We start from the raw sequence: 26,759 nt of genomic DNA, 5'->3' as shown, positions 1-26,759 counted from the left end.
TCTTGATTTTTTTTTTGTGACGCGACGGTTTTAATAACATTTTTATTTGTTGCTGTTTTACATCCATTTTTTTTGTGAATTTTTTTTCGTTTTCTATGCTTGTATGGGTGGGATGGATTTTTTTTTTTTTTTGTTGGAGCAATTATTTTTCACACCTACAAATGCTTGCCCTTCCTACCACTAACCACTCAAACAGTGAATCAGGTAGTAGAGACCTGTTTAAAATTAAGTCAGGCAAAACACAGGAACAAGCGGAGCTCATTTCATTATTTGCTCTGCTTTGCCTTTGCTCAGGAGCAGCACAACAGTACACTGGCTGCACTAGCAAGGTTTGAACACATGACCATCTGGTCTGTAAATCTAGCACCTTAACCTTGCAGCCATTAATATCTACATACATACATACATACACACTTGGTGCCAAATATACATAACATCACACCTATCTACATACTTACATGCCAGATATATACATAACATCACACATACATATTCAGTATCATTATATATATATACACACACACACATTTATATATACATGCATATATGTGCATATACACACATATACATGCATATGTGTATATACACACATATACATGCATATATGTGTATATACATACATGTGTGTATATATATATATATATATATATATATATATATACACACCCATGTATGTGCACTAATATACATGTGTGATATATATATATATATATACACACACACACACGCAGACATTTAACAGCTTTAAATGAATGCCTTTTGGTGTTTTCATTTCTTTTAATGATATCTTCAAAATGGGTTTTTATCAGGTTTAAAGGTGGGTTTTGGTGCCTGTCTCAACAGGGCTGGTACATGCATGGGTCAGGATTGGGGTTTGGGTGTGGGGCAAGGTGTCATTATTACTTCTCCCTTGTTCCAACTTAAGGTATGATTACAATTTTCGCCAATTAACACTACAGGTGACACATATATTGATGATCGATCACCTGTAATATGCCCAGCCCAAAACAGGATTCTGGGAGGAGAATTGACTTTGGTGGATGCGAGTGCATTCTGTGCACACGCACAAACATGTTTACAGTTGGTGGGTGGATGGGAGGGTAGGATGAAAACCAGGATGTTTGAAGTAAAGAAGCTGGTCCTTAATCAACAAATGTCACAGGAGGAAACTGTTTTAACTTAAGCTTTGTGACACTAGTTATAGACCACATGCCACGGTGAGAGAGAGAGAGATTCAGAACTTTAAACTTCAAATTATATTCCAATGGAAATGAATCACATTAAGAACCATTTCAAGGTTGGTGGTTCCTGCTCAGATTCTTCCTAATCTTATTGAAGCAAACGGCCACTAATTCTTCACAGAAGAATTTGAAAAATAAAACACAGGTTTAAAAAAAAAAAAATTTTTTGTAAGTTCATCAGCCAACCAAGTTTTTTTTTTGTTTTCTTTTCTTATTTTTCTCCATCTTGGTTATAGTATTTGTCTAGACTTTTATTTGGCTACATTATCAACCAATGGTACTATGTACAGCAGGGGGGAAGGGGCTAGGAAAGGGTGTGTTTGTTTGTTTGTTAAAACCCACCCCTCTTCTTCAGAGAGGAGAAGGAGTAGGAGGAGGAGTAGGAGGAGGAGAAGGAGTGATGGAGAGATCACAATACAGACAACAGTTTATCTTCTTCAAGAACAATGTCTTCAAGATCAATGCTGTGAATGAAATTGGCTTTCATTAAGGAATCAAATTCCAGAGTGTCAAGTGCCAGGAAGTCTTTTAGAACAACACGCACATTGAAATTGGCTGGCACCACCGCAGATGGCAGAGTCCTGTTGCTGGCTGCAGCAGCTTTGCTACGACTATGAATCTGAATTGGTTTTTTAGGATGCAATCGCCGAACATGCAGCTGCACAAAGGACTCTTGCATCGACGAGAAGTTGCAGTAGCCACAAAAATGCTCCCTTGGATGCTTCTTGAGGTGATGCTCAAACTTGTACGTATCATGCGTACGGTATGAGCAACTCTGACACTGAAGCTCCTCACAGCTTCTGGAATGTTTAGCAATGTGCTTACGGAAGCGCTCATAGTCATGTGTTCGCATCGAACAATAACAACAGCAGTATCGTGTGATGTAATCATCGTCATCGCTCTCAGAGGAAGGCCGCCAGTCAGACGTCGACTCGGAGTCGTCAGAATCATCGGAGTCGTCAAGGTTGATAACTTTGTTTCTGGTACTGCCACTTGCTCTTCGGTGACGGTACATGTCTGTCATGCCCTTACTACGGAACTTTTCTCTGCTGGCACCCAATGAAGGAAATACCATTTGATATTTCTTGAAGTTTTTATCTACAACAATCTTCAGTGGCGCTTGATGGAATTCATCAATATGATCAGCAATCTTCTTCCTATTCAAAGAGAAAAAAAACAAAGGATTAGTGCAGAGCAAACATTAGTCAAGAAATAGAAACATTTTATACATATATATTGTGAAGTATATTTGCCACCTAAATGTGGCTGACCCATATGGGATGATGCTACTGTAGTGTATAGCCCCAGGAAGACATCTCCTCCAGCTGGCTAATGACACACTGTCTGTGCCCTATCAATATTTGCAAAGGGAAAATATCACTTCTAATCCCTAGCCGGTGATTGTCACATGCTGATTGTCATGGTTATTGCCCAGAAACCTGGGTCTGTGCGTATCACATCAGGCTGGAGATGGGAACAATGATTTCCCTTTGCAAATACTGATCGGGAACAGACAGTGCGTTGTTAGCCAGTTGGAGGAGATATCTTCCTGGGGCTATAAACTACAGTAGCATTGTCCCATATGGGTCAGCCACATTTAGGTGGCAAATATACTTCACAATGCTGTGCTGCTACTGTTTATATCTCACTCAGAAATTTATTATTGCTATATATATATTATAATAATAATAATAATAGTAGGGAATATAAATCCAAAACTTACAGGGAAAAATTCAATTTAGCAATTCTAAATCAAATTTCACAATAAATAATATATGTATATAATTTAGAGAAAAAAACCTCTATTAATTAATTCCATAAAGGAAAACAATATTCACACCATCTAGAAAAATAAATATACTATAAAAACCTTATTCTAAAAATCAATAAAGTACATAAAACAATAAATAGTAACATTTACTGTTTTATGTACTTTATTGATTTTTAGAATATAATTTTTATAGTATATTTATTTTTCTGGATGGTGTGAATAACGTTTTTCATTATTGAATTAATTAATAGTGGGTTTTTTTCCCCTCTAAATTACACACACACACACACAAATAATATTGTTGTTGTCACAAAAATTTCACAAACTTTTGAGAGAAGGTGAAATAATACTTTCTTGAAATAAAGGATCGGAAAGCATACATGAAACTGTACATAATAGATAACAGCAGGTAAAGAGTAGGTTGAAAAACACTTTCAGATAGGAAATGTTGAAAGCTGCCCATGTATATCTTTTATTGTTTTAGTCGTTTGACTGATGCCATGCTGGAGCACCACCTTGAATTTTTGGTTTTAGTCGAATGAGTCAAACCCAGTACTTCTTTAAGCCCAGAACTTATTCTATCAATCTCTTTTGCTGGACTGCTAAGTTGCAGGGACATAAACACACCAACACCGGTTATCAAGTAGTGATGGGGGGAGGGGGACAGACACATTCGGATGACAGGCTTCCTTCATTTTCTGTCTACCAAATCCACACACAAGGCTTCTGTTTACCTAAAGCTACAGTAGATGACACTTGCCCAAGGTGCCACACAGCGGAACTGAATCTAGAACCGTGTGGTTGGGAAGCAAACTTCTTACCACACAAGAACCCCCCCCCCCCCCCCGCCACACACACACGCTAATATTGACTTATTTTGGTGAAACATTAGGCCAAACATTTAGAAGGTTGGGGTTACATAATTCACTAAAATTGATTTGAATTACTTTGAGAGATGAAAGGCAAAATATACACAACATAGAGAAATGAAACCAGACAGTTTTACTCTCCCCTCAACTTAACATCCATACATACAGGACCCAGTCAAATTTAGATCTAGTGAAGCCCCAGGGTCAATAGGTTTTGGGGACCCCTTTGATTTTGTTAATTTAAAACATAATAAAGAAGGCCCCCTTAACCCTTTAGCATGCTTATTTGTACACATTGTTTTGAATTAAAAGCGTCCATGACATGTGCTAGGGGTAAACATAATATTTATTATGTGGTTAAAAAAGTTTGTTGAAGGTCGTGATATAGAGAAGAGTTAGAAATATAATTTTAGCAGAGGGTTGATTTCTGATGGTGAGATTAAAGAAAAGCAGAGAGAGAGAGAGTGAGAAAGAGAGAGAGTGAGAAAGAGAGAGATGATGGTGGTCATAGTGGTGGAGGTGGTGATGGTGAGTGCATAGTGAAAAGTGATTTTTTTTTTTTTACTGAACTTTTTTTTTTTTTTACATCACCTATCACTTAACACATTTGCATCCCAAACTTGTCATTCACTTTAGTAAGAAACCAGTTTCCCGTTTGCCTGTCAAATGCAATGACTATCAATAAATCACAAGGGCAGACATTTGATAAAGTAGGACTGTTCTTGGCTGAACCTGTATTCGGCCATGGTCAGCTATATGTTGCATTCTCAAATTATCTGATGAGAGAGTTAAAGTTATCAACACTGACAAACAAGGGAAAAGATGAGGGAGAGCTTGCATGAAGAACGTTGTCTGCAAAGAAGTATTGGATTGAAAGGTGTACACAAATTGAAAGGTGTATCTATTGCCTTGGCTTATAAATGGGAAAATAAGAGTGAATATTTATTATAAAATTGTGCATAAAGTATATAAAGTGCATTAAGTAATCATCGTATTCCAATTTCTTTCACTTTTCAACGAGTAGCAGATGAGCGACTATCTATCTGTACAGATACAAGAGAGGCTACGCTTTCAGGATTTTTGGATAATGCTTTCAGGAATAACCCAATAGGTTTACCATTAATTCCATGCAATATTCACAGGTCCTGCTCGTTAATACTGTTATAAGAAGGATACAATTAATTATGCAAGCAAAGGCTTAATAAAGTTTTCCATGTTTATGAGAATTTTAAGAATTAAGTTATTTTGTCCAACACAATGGCAAAGAAAAGAATTATACAAATGTAAATTCTATTTTGTCTTTTCAAAGCAGCGTGGTTGTGCGATATGAAGCTTGCTTCCCGACCACATGGTGCCAGGTTCAGTCCCATCCCAAGGAATCTTGAGCAAGTGTCTTCTACTATAGCACTATGAAACGATTTGGTAGACAAACTGAAAGAAGCCTGTCGTATATATATATATATATATATATATATATATACACGTATGTCTTTGCTCCCCACCACTGCTCGACAAACGGTGTTGGTTTGTTTACGTTCACATAACTTAGTTTGACAAAAGAAAGAGAATAAGTACTAGGCTTTAAAAAAAGTACTGGGGTCAATTCTTCAGCATGGGGCACTACCTTGTCTAATGACTGAACCAGATAAAAGATAAAATGTTCTGGTGTTGCCTGTTATTAGTCAGTTGAGTACAAAGAGGCTTGCAGTAACAAACCACAGAGAAAGACCGAGTGCTGGGGAGAAGAGAAAGAGGAAAAGATAATATATACAAACACAATAAAGAGTTGCATCCCTTGTCAAGAGATACATGCTACGTCACTTATAAACGCAAAAGTTTTTTTAATTGGCCGATGTCATTGGTTTTATTTATTTCAATTTTTTTTTATTTTATTGTTTTTTTTGCAGGCAAACCACTTGGGAGTAATGGATTTTGGCTGTAAGGGGCAGTTGAGGATTGGGATCTTTGTGATTTGACGGGCAACATTTTTTTATGTAGTGTTTTTGGTACCGAAACACTTTCAAACTTCGAATACTTGTATATTTTGTGGTATAGAACAGATAAAAAATTTTGTATTCTAAGTTATTTCATGTAAAAAATTGTCGTATTTCGGTAATTTCAACCAATCACTGACGTCTATTGAGTTGAAAACAATTACGCCGTGGAATGTAAACAACGGTGTCTGGGGATATTTTCCCTTGAATAAAATTAGTGCCGTTGTTTGTCAACAAAAACTATCCGTTGTCAACAACAACTATCAGTGGTATATATTTCGTTTGTTACTGTTATTTATGACATCGTTCGTGCGTTTGTACTGGTTTTAGCTTTAGGGTTTTAGGGTTAGGGTTCGGGTTCGGGTTTTAGAGTTAGGGTTAGTTTTAGGATTACGGTTAGGGTTATGATTATTTTTGCCATAACCTTAACTCTAACCCTATAACTCATAACCATAAAACCCGAACCCTAACCCTAACCCCCTAAACCCTTACTAGGGAATAATGATATAATTATACAGGGAATAACACACTTGACACCGAACAGCAGTAACTGTATTCAGCTGAATAGACGTCAGTGATTGGTTGAAATTACAGAAATACGACAACTTTAACATGAAATAACTTGCGATGTACAATTTTTTGTTAAGAAGGTTAAGAGAAGAAGTTGTTTTATATGACACATTCTACCAGTGTCCCAAGTTTGAAAGTGTTTTGTTAAGAAAACAAGTGTTGCCCGTCAAATCACAAAGATCCGAGGATTGCTTCAAAAACACCTGTTTGCTTCAGTTGGGGCGGGAGGGAATAAACATTATTAGTGCAATCACGTTAACCACAAAGCCACTTGCCTTTACAAATAATTATACGAATGTTCTGTGGGAGGCAACATTTAATATGCACACTCCGCCTACGTAACCACAACTGCGTTAATTAATCCTCGTTTCACAAGTTAACTTTACATTCTTCCAATCTAGTTTTAGTAATTCACAAAAGTACATCTTTGGAGGAAGCGAGTGGGAGAAAGGGTCATGAACATATAGGCGCAGGAGTGGCTGTGTGGGTAAGTAGCTCGCTTACCAACCACTTGGTTCCGGGTTCAGTCCCACTGCGTAGCACCTCGGGCAAGTGTCTTCTACTCTAGCCTCGGAGCGACCAAAACCTTGTGAGCGGATTGGGTAGACGTAAACTGAAAGAAGCCCGTCGTATATATATATATGTGTGTGTGTGTGTGTGTGTGTGTGTGTGTGTGTGTGTGTGTCTGTGTTTGTCCCACCAACATCGCTTGAGAACAGATGGTGGTGTGTTTACATCCCCGTAACTTGGCGGTTCGGCCAAAGAACCGATAGAATAAGTACTAGGCTTACAAAGAATAAGTCCTGGGGGTCGATTTGCTCGACTAAAGGCGGTGCTCCAGCATGGCCGCAGTCTAATGACTAAAACAAGTAAAAGAGTATATGTAGTACATACAGTAATAAATCAGAGAGAGGGGGGGTAATCTACAAACCAACCAAGAGTTGCTTCCCTTGTCAAGATATTCGCCCTATTTGATTAATAAATGCTTTTTTAAACTGGCCGATGGCAATTCATTATTGTTATACTACTTGGGGGTAATGGATTTTGGTTGTAAGGGCAGTCGAGGGACGTATCGAGGACGATTGTCTTAAAAACACGTTTGTTTCGGTTGTGGGAATAAACATTGCCGAGTGCAATCAGAAATAATATGAAAGGCAACATTTAATATGCACACTCCGCCTACGTAACCACAACTGCATTAGTTAATTGTCGTTTCACAAGTTAACGCCACATTCTTTCAATATCGCTAGTTTTAGTTATTGACGAAAGCACACTTTTGGAGAAGGCGTCATGAAAAATGACTTCGAAGTATCTCGAATGATCAGAAATACATTTCCTAATTTCGGAGTTGTACTTGTCTGGCAAGTGATTTGACCTGGGACAATGTGTTGAAACTGAAGTAATTACTCCGTGGAAGAACCATACTAGCCATTTAAATAACATCCAAAGCTATCAAATTTAAACTATAGAATGCACCAGAATCCGTCATCACATTTCTAAGCTAATTAAAGTAAGTTAGAAGCTACAGAGTTATCTCCCTGGAACCATCTAACCGACTGTATTTCTACAGATTTCTTTTTCTCCGTTACTTAAAATTATATTTTCTTTCCCATAGGGTGTCTAGACGTAAAAGACTGTTTATTTTTGGCGAATCGAATTATGGAAAATCAAGAGTTCAAAGTCAAAATGCCTTCTTCTCTCTTATCAGATGAATATGTATAGTAGTAAAAAAAAGTCAACAAACAAGGCGCAGGAGTGGCTGTGTGGTAAGTAGCTCGCTTACCAACCACACGGTTCCGGGTTCAGTCCCATTGCATGGCACCTTGGGCAAGTGTCTTCTACTATAGCCTCGGGCCGACCAAAGCCTTGTGAGTGGATTTGGTAGACGGAAACTGAAAGAAGCCCGTCGTATATATGTATATGTTTGTCCCCCCACCATCGCTTGACAACCGATGGTGGTGTGTTTACGTCGCCGTAACTTAGCGGTTCGGCAAAAAGAACCGATAGAATAAATACTAGGCTTCCAAAGAATAAGTCCTGGGGTTGATTTGCTCGACTAAAGGCGGTGCTCCAGCATGGCCGCAGTCAAATGACTGAAACAAGTAAAAGAGTAAAGAGTAAACACTTTGAGATAAATAACTTCGTATGTGTGTGGCCAGCCGTTCTGGAACTCATGTCTTTATTTAATGGATAATTAATTTTCATGAGAGAGTGAGATTAAATGAAATTATTTTGAAAAGAGAACGTAACAAAAAAAAAAAAAAAAATAAAACCTCGTCACAGATAGATACATACATACATAGTGTGTACATATCTGTTTCTTAACCGGTGTAGGTTTGTTTATGTCTTTGTAACTTAGCAGATTGGCTTATGAGCCAATAGAATAAATAATGCACTTAAAATTTTTTTTTTTTAAAGTACTGGGGCCGATTTGATCGACTAAACTCCTAAGTTAGTGCTCCAATATGACAATACTCCAGGGACTGAAACAAGTAAAACGTTATGTTGAAATGGGAGAATAACTTCTATTTATTTATTTATTCTTTTTTTATTACGTAAAATAAATTTTTATCAAATTTTATCTAAGATCTCTTTTATCTTGTGGAATCCTCAAAAACTGTTCAGTTACTGGGAATTACTTCAAGATATAGTCTCCAGAATTGCTGAGCCAACAAATACGAAGGGCTTATCACAATTGATAAAATACTCAGAAGCATTTGCTTATATGCCAATTGTAGAACTCAATTGTGTCTACCTCGGTGTTGGCTTTTATACAGTAGCTATCAAGTGATCAGGAAACCTGTATATACAATGCAATGATAATGTCATGGCCACACAATATACTGCCTGATGAGTTGGTTGTGCTTTTACTGCTACAATTACATGTTATTTCAGCAGATTAACAACTGTGGAGTACAGTAATCCTTCGAATATCACGGGTGTTATGTTTCAATACCCCCTCCCAGAGATAGGTGAAAATCTGTGAAGTAGAAACGGTATTGTACTGCATAATTTTTTTTTATCAGTATTCTATATTTTTATAATTGTATATATTTATTTTATTATAAATGCAAAACAATACCATGGAGGAATCGATATAAGCTAAAATAATAAACCGCAATAGGTGAACTGTGATATGGCAATGGATTTACTGTATACTGTAAAATATGTATGTTGTGGGTGAGATGAAACGTCAGGTGTTTTATTCAAAACTCTCCCACCAAGGGTTTAACTTAAAATGTCACTATTCTCTTCTCCTGTGACACTCCCAAAATTTCAAACTTCACTAAATGGTTATTTGCTGACTCTGCAGATCAACACTAGTTGTCTAAGACTCAGGTTTTTATTATACATCATCATCATGATAATTGTTTAATGTCTGTTTGTGATATTTTGGATTGTATGATGGGATTTAATGAGCTGCAGAGCTGAGTCAGGCCTCAATGTCAGCTTTGGCATGGTTTCTATAGCTTGATACCCTTCTTAAAACCAACTGCTTTACACTGTGTACTGGGTGCATTTTTCACGACACTGGCACTGGTGAGGTATAATAAATTGCAGCACAAAGTAAAGACAAGACAAAGAAAGTCTTCTTGACAGAGTGGGATTTGATTAGAGAGAGATAGAGAGAGTTTTATGCCAGGTGTTGAAGGATAAAGTATGAGGTTGTCAAGAAAGTTCTTGCAGAATTTTTAATTTTGGTTTTAAATGATGTATTTTCAAATTAATTTTCACTAAATTACTTTGACTGTATATATCATTTTAAAGCCGTTTTTCGCTCTACCTAATCGTGTTACTCTTTTTCTTTTTGAGTAATTAGGCCATTTTTTCAGGAACGTTGAATACAACATGGACAAAAAGCAAATTTACACAATTTTTTTATTCCAGTTCAAGCTAGGCCAAAAAGCTGCTGAAACAGCTTGTGATATCAACAATGCATTTGGCCCAGGAACCACTAATGAACGAACAGCACAATGGTGGTTCAAGAAATTCCGTAGCGGTGACAAGAGTCTTGAAAATGATAAGGGTAGTGGTCGGCCATCAGATGTTGACAACAATCAACTACGAGCCTTAGTGGAAGCCAATCCACGCACAACTGTTCAAGAGCTTGCTTCTGAATTAAACGTAATGTACACGATAATTTCGAACCACTTGAAAGAGATTGGATAAACAAAAATACTTGAGAAATGGGTGCCACACGAATTTAATGCCCCCCCCCAAAAAAAAACGCTGTTTTGAAGTGTCGTCTTCCCTTCTTTTACACAACAAGAACAACCCGTTTCTTGACCGGATTGTGACTTGCGATGAAAAGTGGATTCTTTACGACAACTGGCGACACTCAGCTCAGTGGTTGGACACTGATGAAGCCCCACGGCACTTCCCGAAGCCAAAGTTGCTCCAAAAGAAGGTAATGGCAACTGTTTGGTGGTCTGCGGCCGGTCTCATCCATCAAAGCTTTTTGGATCCAGGCGAAACCACTATGGCGAAGTACTGTCAGCAAATGGATGAAATGCATAGGAAAATCCGACAACAGCCAGCATTAGTCAATAGAAAAGGACCAATTCTTCTCCACGACAACGCTCGGTTGCATATCGCACAACTGACCCTGCAGAAGTTGAATGAATTGGGCTACGAAACTCTGCCTCATCCGCCATACTCACCAGACCTCTTGCCTACTGACTACCACTTTTTCAAGCATCTCGACAACTTCCTGCATGAGAAATGCTTCAAAAACTAAGACGATGCCAAACACGCTTTCAATGACTTCATCGCCACCAGAATGCAAGATCTTTATGCGACTGGCGTAAATAAACTTGTTTCGTGTTGGCAAAAGTGGGTTGATCCTGATGGTGTTTATTTCAATTAATAAAGCTTTGTTTGAGCCAAGATATGTGGATCTGAATTTGAAAGTTAAAAACTGCAAGAACTTTCTTGACAACCTAATATAATAGAGGAATAAGCACAGGTGTGTACACACACACACACACACACACATAAATGGTACCATATTCCATGATATCTATACTGAAATATGATTCCATTGTGGAGCACAATCTATTCATGGATCAGGGCTACAAGAGAACCTATACCCAGAACCTAAAACTAATAAAACGGTTGTTTATGTCACTCACAAGCTGTAGAGTTGAATGAATTTACTCTCTGGTATCTACTTACAACCATACAAACTGGGATATTAAGAATGAAATGGATGCAGTACTTGATGTTGACAGGGTACAGAGAAGTCTTTTCTCAGATATTATAAATTACAAACTAGAGACAAAAAAAGAACAGAACCATTGAGAGAATTTGAATTCCATATCCATCACTTGCAAGATGACCATGCTTCTAATTGCACCTCAAAGTAGCCATTATTCCATTTGTGCTATTTCACTTCTACAACCATAACTCACTAGTCACTTAGCATTAACAATTAAGTCTATTGGGTATGGTTTTAAACTGCATCTGGTAGTGGGGCACTGGTGTCAGAAGTTCTAAGGTTTTGAGGTATGTGGGTCTGTTTCTTAGCCACTATTTTTCCCAGGTCTACTCTGATGCAGATTAGTAGCACCTGTCAGGGTCCCATGTCCTTGTGAATGCATCTAGTTGATGGAATCTGGAAGAAGCTCATTATGTATGTGTGTGTGTGTATGATCTTGCCGTGACATCATTTTATGATCGTAAAAGTGTATCACCAACAAACAACTGGTGATGTTTGTTTCCAGTCTTCCACGAGGAAATATTATCAGGTTTGGGAACAGGTGAGGTTAGCAACAGGAAGAGCATCTGGCCATAGAAAAGCTGTCTCAAAGAAGAAGAAAAAAAAGAAACTCTGACCTGTGCAAGCATGGAAGAGTGGATGTCAAATGACAATGATGACAATGTGAAAGAGGAAAATGGATGAATAAAATACAAGATGATTTGTTCCTGGACTGTGAGTTTTAGTTCTACTGTGTGGTCAATCTAACCCTATTTCATGTTTGGTTAAAGAAATTGTTATTTAAGGGTTGTGTAAACACATTGGTCAAGTGACTAGGTGTAAGACAAATCATAATAGATACAAAAACTTAGTTGTGTTTCTGAACATAGCACAAGAATTCTATAGACCTTATAGCCGTCAGGAATTGCTACAAGTTTGTCTGAGGATGTTACTTGCTATAGGCTGGTATCCTATCCAGGAATAGATTCATCTTAGATCAGTTAAACAGTACTGAAGCCATACATCAGTGTCTGGTGGCCCAAGGAAACACATCACTGAAAGAAACTCAGCGCATAAAGGGAGACAACAAGATGTTTAAAAGCCATACAATTAATGTTAGTTATTTCTAAACTGTAAATTGGGTTTACACAAGGAATAGCATAGAAAACCCACTGGTTTTGCTAATGTTAGTAAAGATATTTTTTGGCACTAGTTATCATATTTCTATTGACTTGCACTGGCTTCACTATTACAATTAATTTTGAAAATTCTTGTCATTACTAAGTTGATGTTTGGAACATAAATATGAAACTTTGATGAAAGGTTTGAGATCACATTAAAACAGAAAGTGTTTATCACAGAACTTAGAGGCAGTTTCAAATGGGCTGGTATCAAACAGGCTGATAGAAACCAGACTCAATCAATATCATCAAATTGGCAACATTTCACTCACATGTTTCAACAAATACCCAACAAGATGTGCTGCCGCTTCAACAAGTTTCTTTTACAGCTTCTATATTCCCACCCGACCCACATTTATTTAACCTGAGCCACATCTGGCCCAAATAGGTTTCCTGTTTTATGTTCTAACCAGTCAGATGCAGCTTATCACACTTACCTTTCAATGCTACTCTAAAAATATACAATCACATCATCAAAATTTCAAAGCTATGAGATAAAGCATGATTACTTAAACACAACGTGAATGAAAAAGCATTACATGTGACAGAATACTCCGAATGCTAAAGGGTTAAAGCAGTAGTTCTTAACTATTTTTGGCTTCTTTGATTCCGATTTCACTCAGGAAGTAGAGTGGAATCCCTCATAATTATTCAATGTCTAGAAAATCCCACTATATTTTTATGATTAAATATTATTAGGAATTGCATAAAAGAATTGTGAAAATATTTTGTTTATTGTAGAAGTACAATTAATTTACTACGTATAAATTTTAACAACAAAATCTTATATGGACCCCAGTTGAGCCGTAAAAGTCGATGGCTTAGCTTCTCTTCATCCAAACAAGTTAATAGTAGCTTGCTTATGTGCTGTACAGGACATCATCTGCTAGTAAAAATGAGTACCATCTTGTTTCTCATCACAGTGAAAATTATTTCACTTATATTGCTAATGCCTCTGGGATAGGCATGTGTGCCCACAATTCCCATTTCTCCTTCAACTAAACACAATTGGGACCATTTATCATAAGCCAAGCAATCGATTCATTTATTGCACTAATTTAAGGAGAACATGACAAATGGTCAAGAGAATATAGTAATGGTCATTTCTTTGAACTACCTTTTAGCATTTAAACTGGCCATACCCAGCCCAAATATTCTGCCTCTTATGTTCAAACTGGCCAGATCTGGCTTCTCACACTAACCCAACAATGTCATTCTAAACAGTTACCTCATCAAAATCTCAAAGTTACAAGATAATGCATGATTAATTCAAAACAATGTGAATAAATAAGAATTACTTTTGACAAAATAATACAAATGCCAAAGGGTTAGAGAATTTAAAACCAGCTATATCTAGAATATTCTACCAGTTTTTTTTCTGTTCAAACTGGCCAGATCCTGCCTCTTGCATCAATGCTACATTCAAAAAATAAACAATCACACCATCAAACAGTCAAAGCTACAAGATAATTGCATGATTAATTCAAAACAATGTGAATAAACATATTTGACAAAATAATCTGAATGCTAATGGGTTAAACATATGTGCATAAATGTTTGAAAACAACATATAGCTGTCAAAGGTAAGGTTCAGTAACTAAAGCGTATAACTAGATTGCTGTGCAAAATTAGAGAGAGAAAGTGAGAGATGTATTGATTAAATTAAAACAAGCTAAAACGTTTTACTTACCGGCTGTAGGCTCTGAACAAGCAGTAACCACACTGTAGCTTATGTTTGTAAGTATGGTGACACATTGCCTCCATATTCCAGGACTTATAGCTACAGAAAACACACGTATAAATTTCCAACTGGTTCAAACGGTCTGTGGTGCGTGCAAAAAGTTTTTTGTCATTAACGCGGAAGAAAGATTGAGAAACAGACTTCTCATGCTTCTGTCGGATCCAAGAAAAGTTCTTACTTCCCTTGACAAAAGTTGCCACAGTTGAGGTGGCAGTAAAACTCGAGGTATTCTCAGAGTCATCTAAGCCATCAACACTGTTATCAGCACTCCCATTGGCAGCCCCGCCTTCGGAAAGTGATCGGAATTTCTTTGGACACGGCCTTCCGAACTCTTCAAACGATAGTCTTTTGTGTGGACGCTTTGATTTATTAATGTATAACTTGCAACCATGTTCATCTGCTTTTGAAATCACCCACCGAGATTTGGAGTCCTGTATTGGCCCTGTGGCACCACCATCACCACCGCCGCCACCATCGGAGTTAACATCACAAGAACTGGCTACTACAATCCGACATACATGTTGAGCCAAACGCGTTTCTAGCCAGCAAGTGTACGGACAATATTGGCATTTGCGTTGTTTTACATTCAAATGGCGCTTCCAGATATGAATTTTCATTATCATAATGCGTGTGCATTCATATTTACATATAGTGCATTCGTATTTATTATCAGTCTTTCGCTCCATCAACTCTTTAGCTAGTTGACTCATGTCTTCGTCAGACATTACAGCATTGTCACCATCATTTGATTTACACGAATTTTTGTCATTGGTTTTGGATTCACCATTACCTTCGAGCATATTTTTGTTTTCGTTTTGACTCTTCTGCTGTTGCTGCTGCTGATATTTCGTGCTATTCTGGTCTACCTTTATTTTGTGTCGTGACAGTCGATGCATGTTCATTAAGTACCAATACCAACACTTATAAGAGCAGGACCTACACTGTTTCATTTCAAGGTGCATGTGCGTTCGCCAGAGGTGTGTTCGTACTTTATATGGACTGGGGCTCTTGTAGAAACAGAGCTGACATTCAACGAGACCATCAGTGGTTCCTTGGAGATTCTGAGCCAGCGATTTCATCTCTTGATCAGAGAGGTTGGGATGCGAATGATGATGCTTGCTGATCTTGTGCTTTTCCAGGGTGTAGTTCTTCCAGGACGTGAATGGACAGCAAGGACAACGAACGGGTTTTAGTTTCAGATGAGTCTTCCACAGATGCTGCCGAATGTTTATCATTGTTTTGCCAGTATGTTTACAAATTGAACACTTGTATCCCTCGCTGTCTGTGCAGTCGATAATACCTTCCTTGGCCATCAGGTTCATCTGTTTGTCCCGCATGTATGACATCATTCGAGAACTCTTTTGATTGCGTAGCTCATCACTACTGGCGGCAGTGAAACTCAGTCGCTCAGACGACGAAGACGATGATCCAGAGTTGCTTTCTGGGAAATTGTATATGTCCATATCTGCCTTCACTTCATCTCGGCTTACGAATGACCCTCTTTTCTTCATATATTCTGAGAGGCGTCGCTTTGCAAGGGAACAATGCTTCACGTGTCGCAATGATTGCCACTTGCTCAAGCTCCGGAAGTGGCAGCCAGAACACTTAAAGAATGCATTGTTCATCTTTTTACTTGGTGACCTCTTGAACTTCTTGAATGACTGAACGTTACTCACAGTTAACTTGGTGTCCGTTAACATTGTCACTTTTGGTGTTACATTTGCGAGGTCAACAACCCTTCTATGCAGCCCGTCAGGACCCTCGGATATAGTCATCATTTGCTGGTGATCTAAGAGATCCTTTTCAGAAATACCGTTAAATTCACAAAAATCACATCGGTACTTTGATAAATGGCCATCCTCATCGTCGTCATCATCATCATCTTCTTCTTTGACTATATGCTCTTCGTGGTTGTGTTCATGCTCCATGTGTTCACTCCACTGGAGTTCATCATCAAAGCCAACTTTGCAGTAAGGGCAGATGATAGCTTCGCTCTTGGTTGTTTCGAGCCAAGACGACATTCTAGAGAGGTTTTCATATTCACCATATCCTGAGTCAAGTGCCTTCAGCTCAATCTGCTCAAAATTGGCATTCTTGCCCGGATGCTGGTCAACAGTGTGCTGGAAAAGCATTGTATCAGAGGCTGCTGGGAAACTACACCATTGACAAGAGTAGATCATAGTTAAATTGTTCTCTCTTGGTGAGCTGAATGTTTTCTTAGAAAGAGCGTCTCGGAGGCAGACGCGGGAGTGTTTCCGTAATGTTGCTATGTTACGACAGATCAGGCCACATTTAATACATTCCAGTATTCGTTCTTCGGACAGAGACTGGTTTAGTTTAAGATGCTGATTGTGCAGTATCTCACTAGCATCAGGGGAGACAGTTTGCTTCTTTTTGCATACAACTTGGCAGGTGACCACAATTTGCTTTGGTTTCAGTGGGTGTTCGGTAGATATGTGGTTCAAAACAGTCCTTCGGTTTCGGTCCTTCACAGTGCAGTGAGGACATTGTACAAATTTCAGCAAATTAGACTGGAGATGGTTGAGCAGTTCAGATAGTTCGGGGAACTCCGTATTGCAATAGAAGCAGGTAAACACTAACTCACCGACATGGAAGATGTTGTTGTGTTCGTGAAACTCCTGAAGCATGTTTGTACCAAATCGACACCGAGGGAACCAACATCGAAATAGCAGAAAATCTCGCGCATTTGAATGATTGTACATGTGTTTGATGAGGTCATCTTTTGAATAGTTCAGCTGGCCACAATGGTAGCAAGGAAACACAGTTTCAAAGTTATGACACTGCTGTAGATGCAGACGGAACTGAAGACAATTCATACAGGAGTAAGTACAGTACTGAAAACCGCAGACATAGAAACCCCCTTTCTTGTGGGAAGACGACACTGAAGAGTTTACCACAGATGAGGAGGTGGACGAAGAAGACGACGAGGACGAACTATGGTGGTGGTGGTGGTGATGGTGGTGGTGGTGGTGGTGGTTCGGGCCACTGGAAGAAGACTTTTTAGTCCGTTTTTTGCTGTTACTACCACTGGAGTAGAGAGACCTGAGATACTCAACGTTTGCTGGAGCAAATATACTGTTGTCATCGGTTGCATTGGATTTCTGGTTGTTTGACTGGCTGCTGTCAACTTGTGCTGCGGTCAGTGACAGATCCGCCATCTTGCTGCTACTGTTTTCCCCACCGCCACCACTACCACCGTTGTTCAAGTCGTAGTCTAGATCCACGCTCTCGGTGTCAGTTTCCTCCTCTGCAAATGTTTTTTCACGCTCAACCTGGTCTTTGCCAGACTGCAGCTTTGCCTGACGTATCTTTTTAAGAGTGCGACATATTTTAACCATAACATCCATCACATAAGGGCACTTATTCAGCTGAAGTTTGTGTTGGTTATTAATACTGATGGGTTCTGGAGGAGGCAGACAATGGGTGCACATCCGACTACAAGCATGAAAATGCCACCACACATGTGCCTGGAAAGATTTCTTACTTTTGCACATCTTCCGGCAAATTATGCACACAAGGCAGCTGTCAAAGATAGCAAATGATGGCTTCAGCTGTGGTTTGACTATTTCCACATCTGGCTTTTTAACTGCAGCTAAGGAGCTGGATTTATCATCAGGGGGGGATGACCTCATTTCAGTTCTCTCGTTTATCTCTATGTTCTTATGAGATGCCTTTGGAGATATGGAGAGGGGAGGATAAGGAGTAGGAGGGGGCTCGATGCTGACCGAGACGGACAGGTCAACAGTAACCTGACAACTAGAACCTTTTCTTTGCTCTTCACTGTCCTTCTCTTTCAGAGAAGGATCACAAACAAGCTGCGAGTTAGAAGTGGAGTTTGGAGATTTCAGGCAACTGTTGTTAGTGTTTTCTGCAGAGCCTTTGTCCAAGTCGGTAGCTGTAGGGGTTTTCCCTAATTCAACACTGGAGAGTTTTTCCTCATCTTTGCTAAGTAGAGGCTTCTCAATGTTTGGAGATTCTGTAGATGTTGATGAGCCAGAAACATCTCTTTCAGGAACTTTATCTGAAGGAATGGCAACTGTAGCCTTCTTCGAATGGTCGGTTAAATCTCCACTCACAACCCTATGGGGAGCTGGAGCACTGCTCTTTGAACCGGTAACTCTTTCATCCACACTTTCACTGTTATCTTCACTTTCCACCAGGTTACCATCTGCCTCTCCTTTCAGTAACAAACTGCCACTTTCAGAATCTACTGATTTTGATTTCTTAATGGCTGGTGTGGCATGGCTGGATTTCAGAGTGACTTTGTTGGCCAGAGTTGCTAACGAGAGAATTCTTTGAGCAGCGGCAGGAGCTATCACCATGGAGGTTGACAAATGGGACAAAGTGTCTGATGGAGTTGCTTCAGACTCGACTTTTATCTTGATAGTGGGGACAGTAAGACTCTCCTTTTTAACTGGGGCAGAATTCAAAGAAAATGCAGCCAAAGATTCTGTTGTGTTTGTTGGATTTTGTATCAAGGCACCAGGGTTCTTTTTATAGGAAGGTACTGCACTATCGGAGGAGGTTTCACTATGTATCACAGAAGCCTCATCAGATTTAGACAATGATGGACTGGCCATAGATGATGAAGTAACAGTCCCCATAGCAGACGTCTTGCTGTTACTATTACTACTATCACTACTACAGCTGAGATTTGATGAAGGATCAAGGCTGGAAGTCTTGATACCAGGAGGAGGTTCATTGCCATTGCCTATAGTGTCAGGAATGCCATTTAGGTTTGAGTCATTTAAAGACTCTACAGAACTAACTGCATTTTCTTCACTGACCTTCGTTTCTACGTACGTCTTCTCTGCCACCACACTGGTTACCTCTGCCTTGACACTAGGTTTCCCTTTCTCCTCGTCATTTTTCACATCACATGTATTAGATGAATCATTAAACCTTATAACCAATGGTAGTTTCTGTTCTTGAGAAGGCATATCTGATAGAGCTAAGCTAGGTAATTGTTCATGAGACAGTAGCTCTGATGATGATGTTGATGGCAATGATAATGACAATGCCGATGAGGATGATGATGATGAGGAGGAGGATGAGGATGATGATGATGATGATGGAAGTATTACAGATGATACTGATGATGACGATGATGAAGTTTGATGAGGTGGAAATAATGAAGAGGACTGAGGACTATCATTCACTTCACATGGTTGGCATTGATCCGAAGGCTTTGATGTTTTGATGAACTGCTCTGCTTCATCTCCAGCGACCGGAGACTGATTCTGCTGAAAAGATTTATTCTCTGAAGCAACCACAGGGGAAGATGGCTCACAAGATGCAGAAGGAGGAGTGTTTGTGTTGTCAATAACATCTGACTTCTCGTCAGGACTGCATTTGTCTTGATAAGTAGCAGAATTGACTTTAACAACAGCAGTCATAGTCAACTGAGAGCCACCATCAGCTTTGGAAACTGCTGAATCCATTGGCAAATCCTCTGCTGTAGACAGTGGCATAATGGGATTAGCTGCAGGGTTAGTTACTTCCAACTGCATGTCAAGTTCAACTCTAGAGCAAGCTGAGTCCGACTGCAAATTGGGATCAACTTCGGAATTAGTTGCATTCAACTGCACATCCATAGAACATTCAGAATCTGATTGCATATTAGCATCAACTTGGGAGTTAGTTACATCAAACTGCATATTGAGGTCAATTTCGGGGCATGTTGTATCTGATTGTATATCAGGTACATCTTTAAGACTACCTTCATTTATTAATGTATTGGACTTATCTTTGGGGCTGTCTGTATTTGATATTGCATTGGGCTCATCTTTGGGGCTATTTATATTTGATAATATATCGGACTTATCTTTGGGACTATCTGCATTGATTAATGTATCATGTCCATCTTTGGGGCTACCAACAACTGACAATGTATTGGGCTCATCTGTAGGGCTACCTACACTTATTAATGCATCGGGCTCATCTTTAGGGCTACCAACAATTGATAATGTATTGGGCTCATCTTTGGGACTACTTAGATTTACTAATGTATTGGACTCATCTCTAGGGCTACCAACAACTGATAATTTATCAGGCTCACCTTTGGGGCTACTTACAGTTATTAATGTATTGGGCTCATCTCTAGGGCTACCAACATTTATTAATGCATTGGACTCGTCTCTAGGGCTACCAACATTTATTAATGCATTGGACTCGTCTCTAGGGCTACCAACAATTGATAATGCACTGGGTTCATCTCCAGGGCTTCCAACATTTATTAATGCATTGGACTCATCTCTAGGGCTTCCACCAACTGATAATGTATTGGGCTCACCTTTGGGGCTACCTGCATTTATTACTGTATTGGGCTCATCATTGGGGCTACCTACATTTATCGATGTATTGAGCTCATCATTGGGGTTACCTATATTTGATAATGTATTGTTCTCATTTTGGGGGCTACTGACATTTACTACTATGTCAGGTTCAACTTTGGGGCTATCTACATTCGATAATGTAGTGGGTTCATCATTGGGGCTACTGACATTTATCAACGTGTCATGTTCAACTTTGGGACTACCTACATTGGGTAATGTATCTGGCTCATTTTGGGGGCTACCCACATTTATTAATTTACTAGGTTCAACGTTGTGGCTATCAATATTCATTAATATATTGGGCTCATCTTTGGGGCTACCCATACTTATTAATGTATTAGGCTCTTCTTTGGGGCTATCTTCATTTGATAATGCATTGGGTACATCTTTAGGGCTATCTACATTTGACAATGTATCAGGTCCATCTTTAGGGATACTTAGATCTGATAATGTATTGAGCTCAACTTTGGGGTGACCTACATTTAATAATACACCAGGCTCATATCTAGTACTTTCTATATTTGATAATGCATTGGGTTCATCTTTGGGGCTATCAACATTTGATAATGTGTTGGACTCATTTCGGGGGACATATAAATTTGATAGAGTATCAGGCTCGTCTTTGGAGCCATCTACATTCAGTATTGTATCAGGCTCATCTTTGGGGCTATCTTCATTTGATAGCACATTAGAGTTGACTTGAGGGCTACCCTCATCTGATTGCATATAAGGATCTGTTTTAGGACTAGCTGAATCTGACTGCGTATCAGCATCATCTTTAAGATTAACTGTATCTTTTTGTAAATCAGAATTAACTTTGAAAATGTCATTATCCATAGGCTTGTCTGGATCAAGTTTGACAGAAGCTGTATCCAAGGGTAAACCATGTTCATCTTTAAAGCTAGCAGAGCATGCTGCAGTGTTCAAACTCAAGTCAATTTTAGATGCAACAGTGGCAACAATACTGGAAGGAGAATACAAATTATCTTTACTGGGTAAAGTCTTCATTTGAAATACTTCGTTAGGAAGTACATTCTTAATGATTTGCTCTTTGAACAGTTTAATTGGATCAGACTTGTTGGCATCGTCACTACATTTGATCACAGAAGCTATGTTAGGGTCCAACTCTTTGGCATCAGAAGACATGGCTACAGCATTTGGCTGCCATTGTATTTTTGTATTCAAATTGCTTTCAACAACTTTCTGTTCATCAGATGTGGAATCTAATTCAGTTGCTGGAGGTTGATCATCCTTTTGGTTTACTGACAGTTTAGTTCCAAGTGACAATGATGTTGCTTGTGAAGCAGGTTGTGGCTCACCACCAGAGGAAGGTTGCTCAAGGGGGATAACTTTCAGCATGTTTCTCTGATCAGGCAAATCTTCAACAAATTTCGAATAAGTGTGTGACAATGTGATTTTACTGCATTCCTCACCAGCTCTGGGTAGTGAAGCTGAAGTCTCCGTCTCCGTAGCCTTTACATAATTCATTTTACTTTCAAAGAATGAAGAGCCATGAGAAATTGCTTCTGGTGGTGGTGATGTAATTTTGGTAGGAACAGTTTCAGATGAAGAAATATCCTGCAGTATTTTAGTGGCTGATTTATTTACATCAGAACTACACGTGTCTACATCGGTGCTACATTTCGAGATCTTGCTCAATACAGAAGTGCAGTTAGAGAGTTTGAAGGTGGAAGATGAGGGTGGTGATAACATCTCCATCACCAGTGAAGCTGAAACACTAGCTTCTGGATTTGCTGTTGCTCGGATTACAGACAGAGGCTTTTCGTGAAGCTTGGGTTCAAGTTCAGCAAACGAGGCAAAAATATTTTTGTCTTTGACAGGGAACTGGGGTTGAAATGGTTTCTTGTTATCTTCATGTAAATTATGTATATTAGCTGAGTTAGTTTGCTGCTGGTGTTTAATAATGTCTGTTTTACTTGAAGAAATAATGGAAGGTCTTGAGATGACAGACACCAAGCCAGGCATATTGACACATGCTGACTTTTCCAACACTTCATCAGTCACAGATTCTTTTCTATCTTCTGTAGCAATAGCAAGGTCTTTTTGCACTGGTTCTGCAAGACTTCCAACATCATTGGTGCAGCATTTAGATCTGTAAGCTTCATCCTCAGACTTTGCAGAGGGAACAGATACGGCTGCAACATTTGTTGTTTGAAGATCTTTGCTAACAGTCGATGAAAACACTGGCATAGAACTGGTGGCATCTGAAGCTAATTCAACTGACGGATTTGAAGACACAAGTTTTGCCTGAACAGTAAACCCCGAAGAGTCATCGCAATTTTTCTCCTTCAGTGCTGAAAACGTAGAACAATCTCCATGATTTTCTTCTGCAGAATGTTGCATTTCCAGCAACTGCTCGGAAGCTTTTGCCGTGTGTGAAACTGGACTGCTAATCAAATCTGAGCCATGATCTGTTTGATTGTCTGTAGACAGATCTGGTTCAATTGGTGATGTGTTGGTGGGATCAACAACCTCGACATCATCAACTACGTTTACCTCACTTTCAGCAGGGGAAAGTTCCAAAAGTAAAGGACTCATTTCCACAGAGCTTGCTGGTTTGGTATAAATGTCATCATCCGTTTCAACTTTGGACTGGTTGGGAAATGACTGGCAGCCAGCTTGGTTTTGTTCAGAACTTTCGGAGTTTGGAAGTGAACTCAGTCTACCCGTATTTATCACTTCTTTGGATTGGTTATCAAGTAAACTTGATGGTTCCACACTTGCTGCTGGTGACTTCTGTTCAAGACTACTTAACATCTGATTCGAACACACATTATCTTCCACCTTCAGATTAACTGGGGTTTTCGAAGATTCCACAGTGTTGTATTCTAGACTCTGGGAACTGACAACATGAGTAGCCTTCACATCTGAAGCTACCAGTTCACAACTGCTGGGATCGTCAGCATCAATCGAACAAGGTGTATTAATCCGTTCACTTTCTATTGAGCTTGGCATTGCAGCCTCTGTACTATCTACACTGCAGGAAGTATTCACCTGTTCACTGAGGACACTGCAAGGGGTGTTCACCTGTTCACTGAAGACACTGCAAGGGGTGTTCACCTCCTCACTGTCAACAGAAAGAGGAGGAACGGCGTTTTCACTTTCTTCTGTACAAGGAGTATTGATCCTCTCACTGTCTGCAGTACTCTGAGTATTTACATCTTCACTATCTATGGTATATGGTGTGTTAACCTGATCACTATCAACAGTACCTGGAGTATTGACTGCCTCACTATCAACTGTACAAGGAGTAGTCACTCGATCACTTTCCACGGTGCTCTGTGTATTAACATCTTCACTATCGAGAGTACTTCGCGTAGTGACATCCTCACTGTCTATTGTGCTTTGTGTATTTACATCTTCGCTGTCCGTAACATCAGTCACCGAAGAGTTGAGGAATTTGGTCTTGTTCGGCACCAAGACAGTATTGATTCCTTCACTGTTAGACATGTCAGCCAGTTCTACGACATTGTTGATAGAATCCTCATTAACTCCTTGTTTGAAACAATCAGATATTTCACTTTCATAGACACCCTGAACATTCAATTTATGACTGTCCAGTGTAGTTTTCACCAGTCTTCTAGAACTTTCTGCTCCATTTGTAGGTGTACCTGACTCAAGTGGAGATGTCTTTGAGAAGCGAATATCTTTTGTTTCACATATTCTACTATTATCGGCTGATTCAAACTTATTGGATTGCTGGACCACATTTTCAGCGCCACTAAGTCTGTGCGGAGACAGGTTATCTTTCACTTTCTTATATTTCTTAATTTTTAATTTATCCGATAACGATTTCTTCAGTTTCTGTACTTTACTACTAGTATCAAGTGCAGAAGTCTTTGGGACAGCCTTTTTACTTCCTTTCACAGGACCTGGTTTTTTCTTTATCACCAACTGGCCTTTGTTCTCACTTTCTGGATTGTCATTTTTTTTACTTTTGCACTTCCGTTTCGAGATAATGGCCGGAGTACTTTGGACAATTTTTTTGGCTTTGGTTTTCTTTTTAGAATCTTCACACTCAGCTTGAGGTATTTTGCGTTTCCTACCTGGCTGACTACCAGATTTTTTCATCTTAATCAAAGTTTTTAGCTTAACCTTTTTAAGCCCAGTCCCGCTATTGTCTTTGCTGTGCCCTAGTTTTTTGGATTTTGGCATTTTGCTGCTTTCACTGGTATCAGTTTCAGAGTTTGAAAACAATTTCTTTGTTTTAGAACCTTTGAGAACTTTATGCAAAGTTGAAGATTTTAGTTTACTATTATTTACAGACTGTAGTTCTTTGGCAGCTTTCTTGTTAGCGCCTTTGCTTTCTGTTGGACAAACCTTCTTTACTTTGCTAAGAATTCCCTTTTCTGTGTAAACTTTCCCTATTTTTTTACTTTTTGTTGTGGCCAACAACTTTGTTCCTTTGGGTTTTTTCTTTTGTAACTTCTCCATTGCTGCTTTCGAAGTGTCCACAATTTCAAGGGCACGTTTATTAATACTCTTTTTCCTCCCAGTGGAAACTGCAGATTCGGGATTCTTGGCTTTTCGGCCTCTTTTTTTGGCACCAACAGATGACAGCGGACCAGAGGTAGAAAGAGTGGCAGGGTTCTGTAGGGCTGTGGAAGTCGCTGGTGTACTGCCATCACCGTCCCGATGCTTTCGAGGGCGTCCAGCTTTACGAACAACTTTTCCAGCATTCACAGAGGTCTTTGGGGTTTGATTTCCAATGCTTTCACTAGACTTTGAGGAAGATTTCTCAACTGACTTGGGAGTATCTTCTCCAGACTCTACCACCAACCTTCCTGGTCTGCCATTACCGCTGCTGCTCTTTAGTGCTTGCTCAGCCTTTGAGACACGGCTACTGACACCACGCTTTTTGTTTGCAGACATTTCTGACAAACTTTATGGGTTAATAATTTTATATATATATATATATATATATATATATATGTATATATATATATATATATATATATATATATATGTGTGTGTGTGTGTGTGTGTGTATATATATAATATATATATATATATACTGTTGAGTTTTTTTTTCTCCTTGTATTTTTATGATTTTAAGGCCCTTTCATTAGATGGGTAGACAAAAGACATGGCTTTTAGGTTTCTCATAGCAGCTTTGTACTGTATCAGCAGTGAACCTAAAGGCTTAAAATATTTTTGCAGCAACAAAAATGGATTGCATGGACAAATCTACTCAGTATTTTCTCCATGTAGACACAGATATCTATATACATCCATGAGATAGATTTGGTAACGTTACTGTACATGAGCCATGGTTGACACAAATAGCATTTACAGAGAGAATGTTTGTAGTTACAGTGACAAAGATTAATCCTTTGTGCAAACGAGGACTGTTTATATATATATATATATATATATATATATATATATATATATATATACACACACACACACACACAATACTGTTTTTTTTTTTATATTTCACAGGAAGGATTTTTATGTAATCATGTTAAAGGGATGAAAGAAAATGTGGTGAGAAACATTCTTCATCTGATTGTAATATAACACCAAGTAAGTTACATTCACAGAGCTTGGCTTTGCTTTGGTAGAATTCTCCACCTGTGTTTGGTATCTACAGTTAAGTGTTAAAACATCATCTGACACTGGATCGTTCAATTCACACCAATCGTATAACAGCTGAGGACAAGAACTATAATGGCCAGGCTATGGTTCTTGTTATTGGCTGGGCATATAAGAAGCTCATATTAATGGGGTGGGGGAAACACATTTCAATGCAGACATGATGTTACGGCCAGAGCTGCACACACTGTATTCATCTGTTTATCTTGAAGTTTGTGAC

General features: G+C 39.0%; 1 protein-coding gene and 1 pseudogene across 1 annotated transcript; one reads left to right on the top strand and one right to left on the bottom strand.

Moving 5' to 3' along the window:
• Nucleotides 1-26,759, bottom strand: LOC106878355 (uncharacterized). Its single transcript, XM_014927547.3, has 2 exons — nucleotides 14,514-26,759; nucleotides 1-2,398 (listed from the first exon to the last, which is right to left on the bottom strand). Exons 1-2 carry the CDS (start codon nucleotides 25,811-25,813, stop codon nucleotides 1,651-1,653), a joined length of 12,048 nt encoding a protein of 4,015 aa, XP_014783033.1. The 5' UTR covers nucleotides 25,814-26,759; the 3' UTR covers nucleotides 1-1,650.
• LOC149131199 (histone-lysine N-methyltransferase SETMAR pseudogene) lies at nucleotides 10,080-11,464 on the top strand (annotated as a pseudogene).

The sequence above is a fragment of the Octopus bimaculoides genome, chromosome 24, assembly GCF_046866305.1.
Source record: "Octopus bimaculoides isolate indiv1 chromosome 24, ASM4686630v1, whole genome shotgun sequence".
NCBI classification, from domain to species: domain Eukaryota; kingdom Metazoa; phylum Mollusca; class Cephalopoda; order Octopoda; family Octopodidae; genus Octopus; species Octopus bimaculoides.
This window is presented reverse-complemented; position numbering and strand designations above follow the sequence as displayed.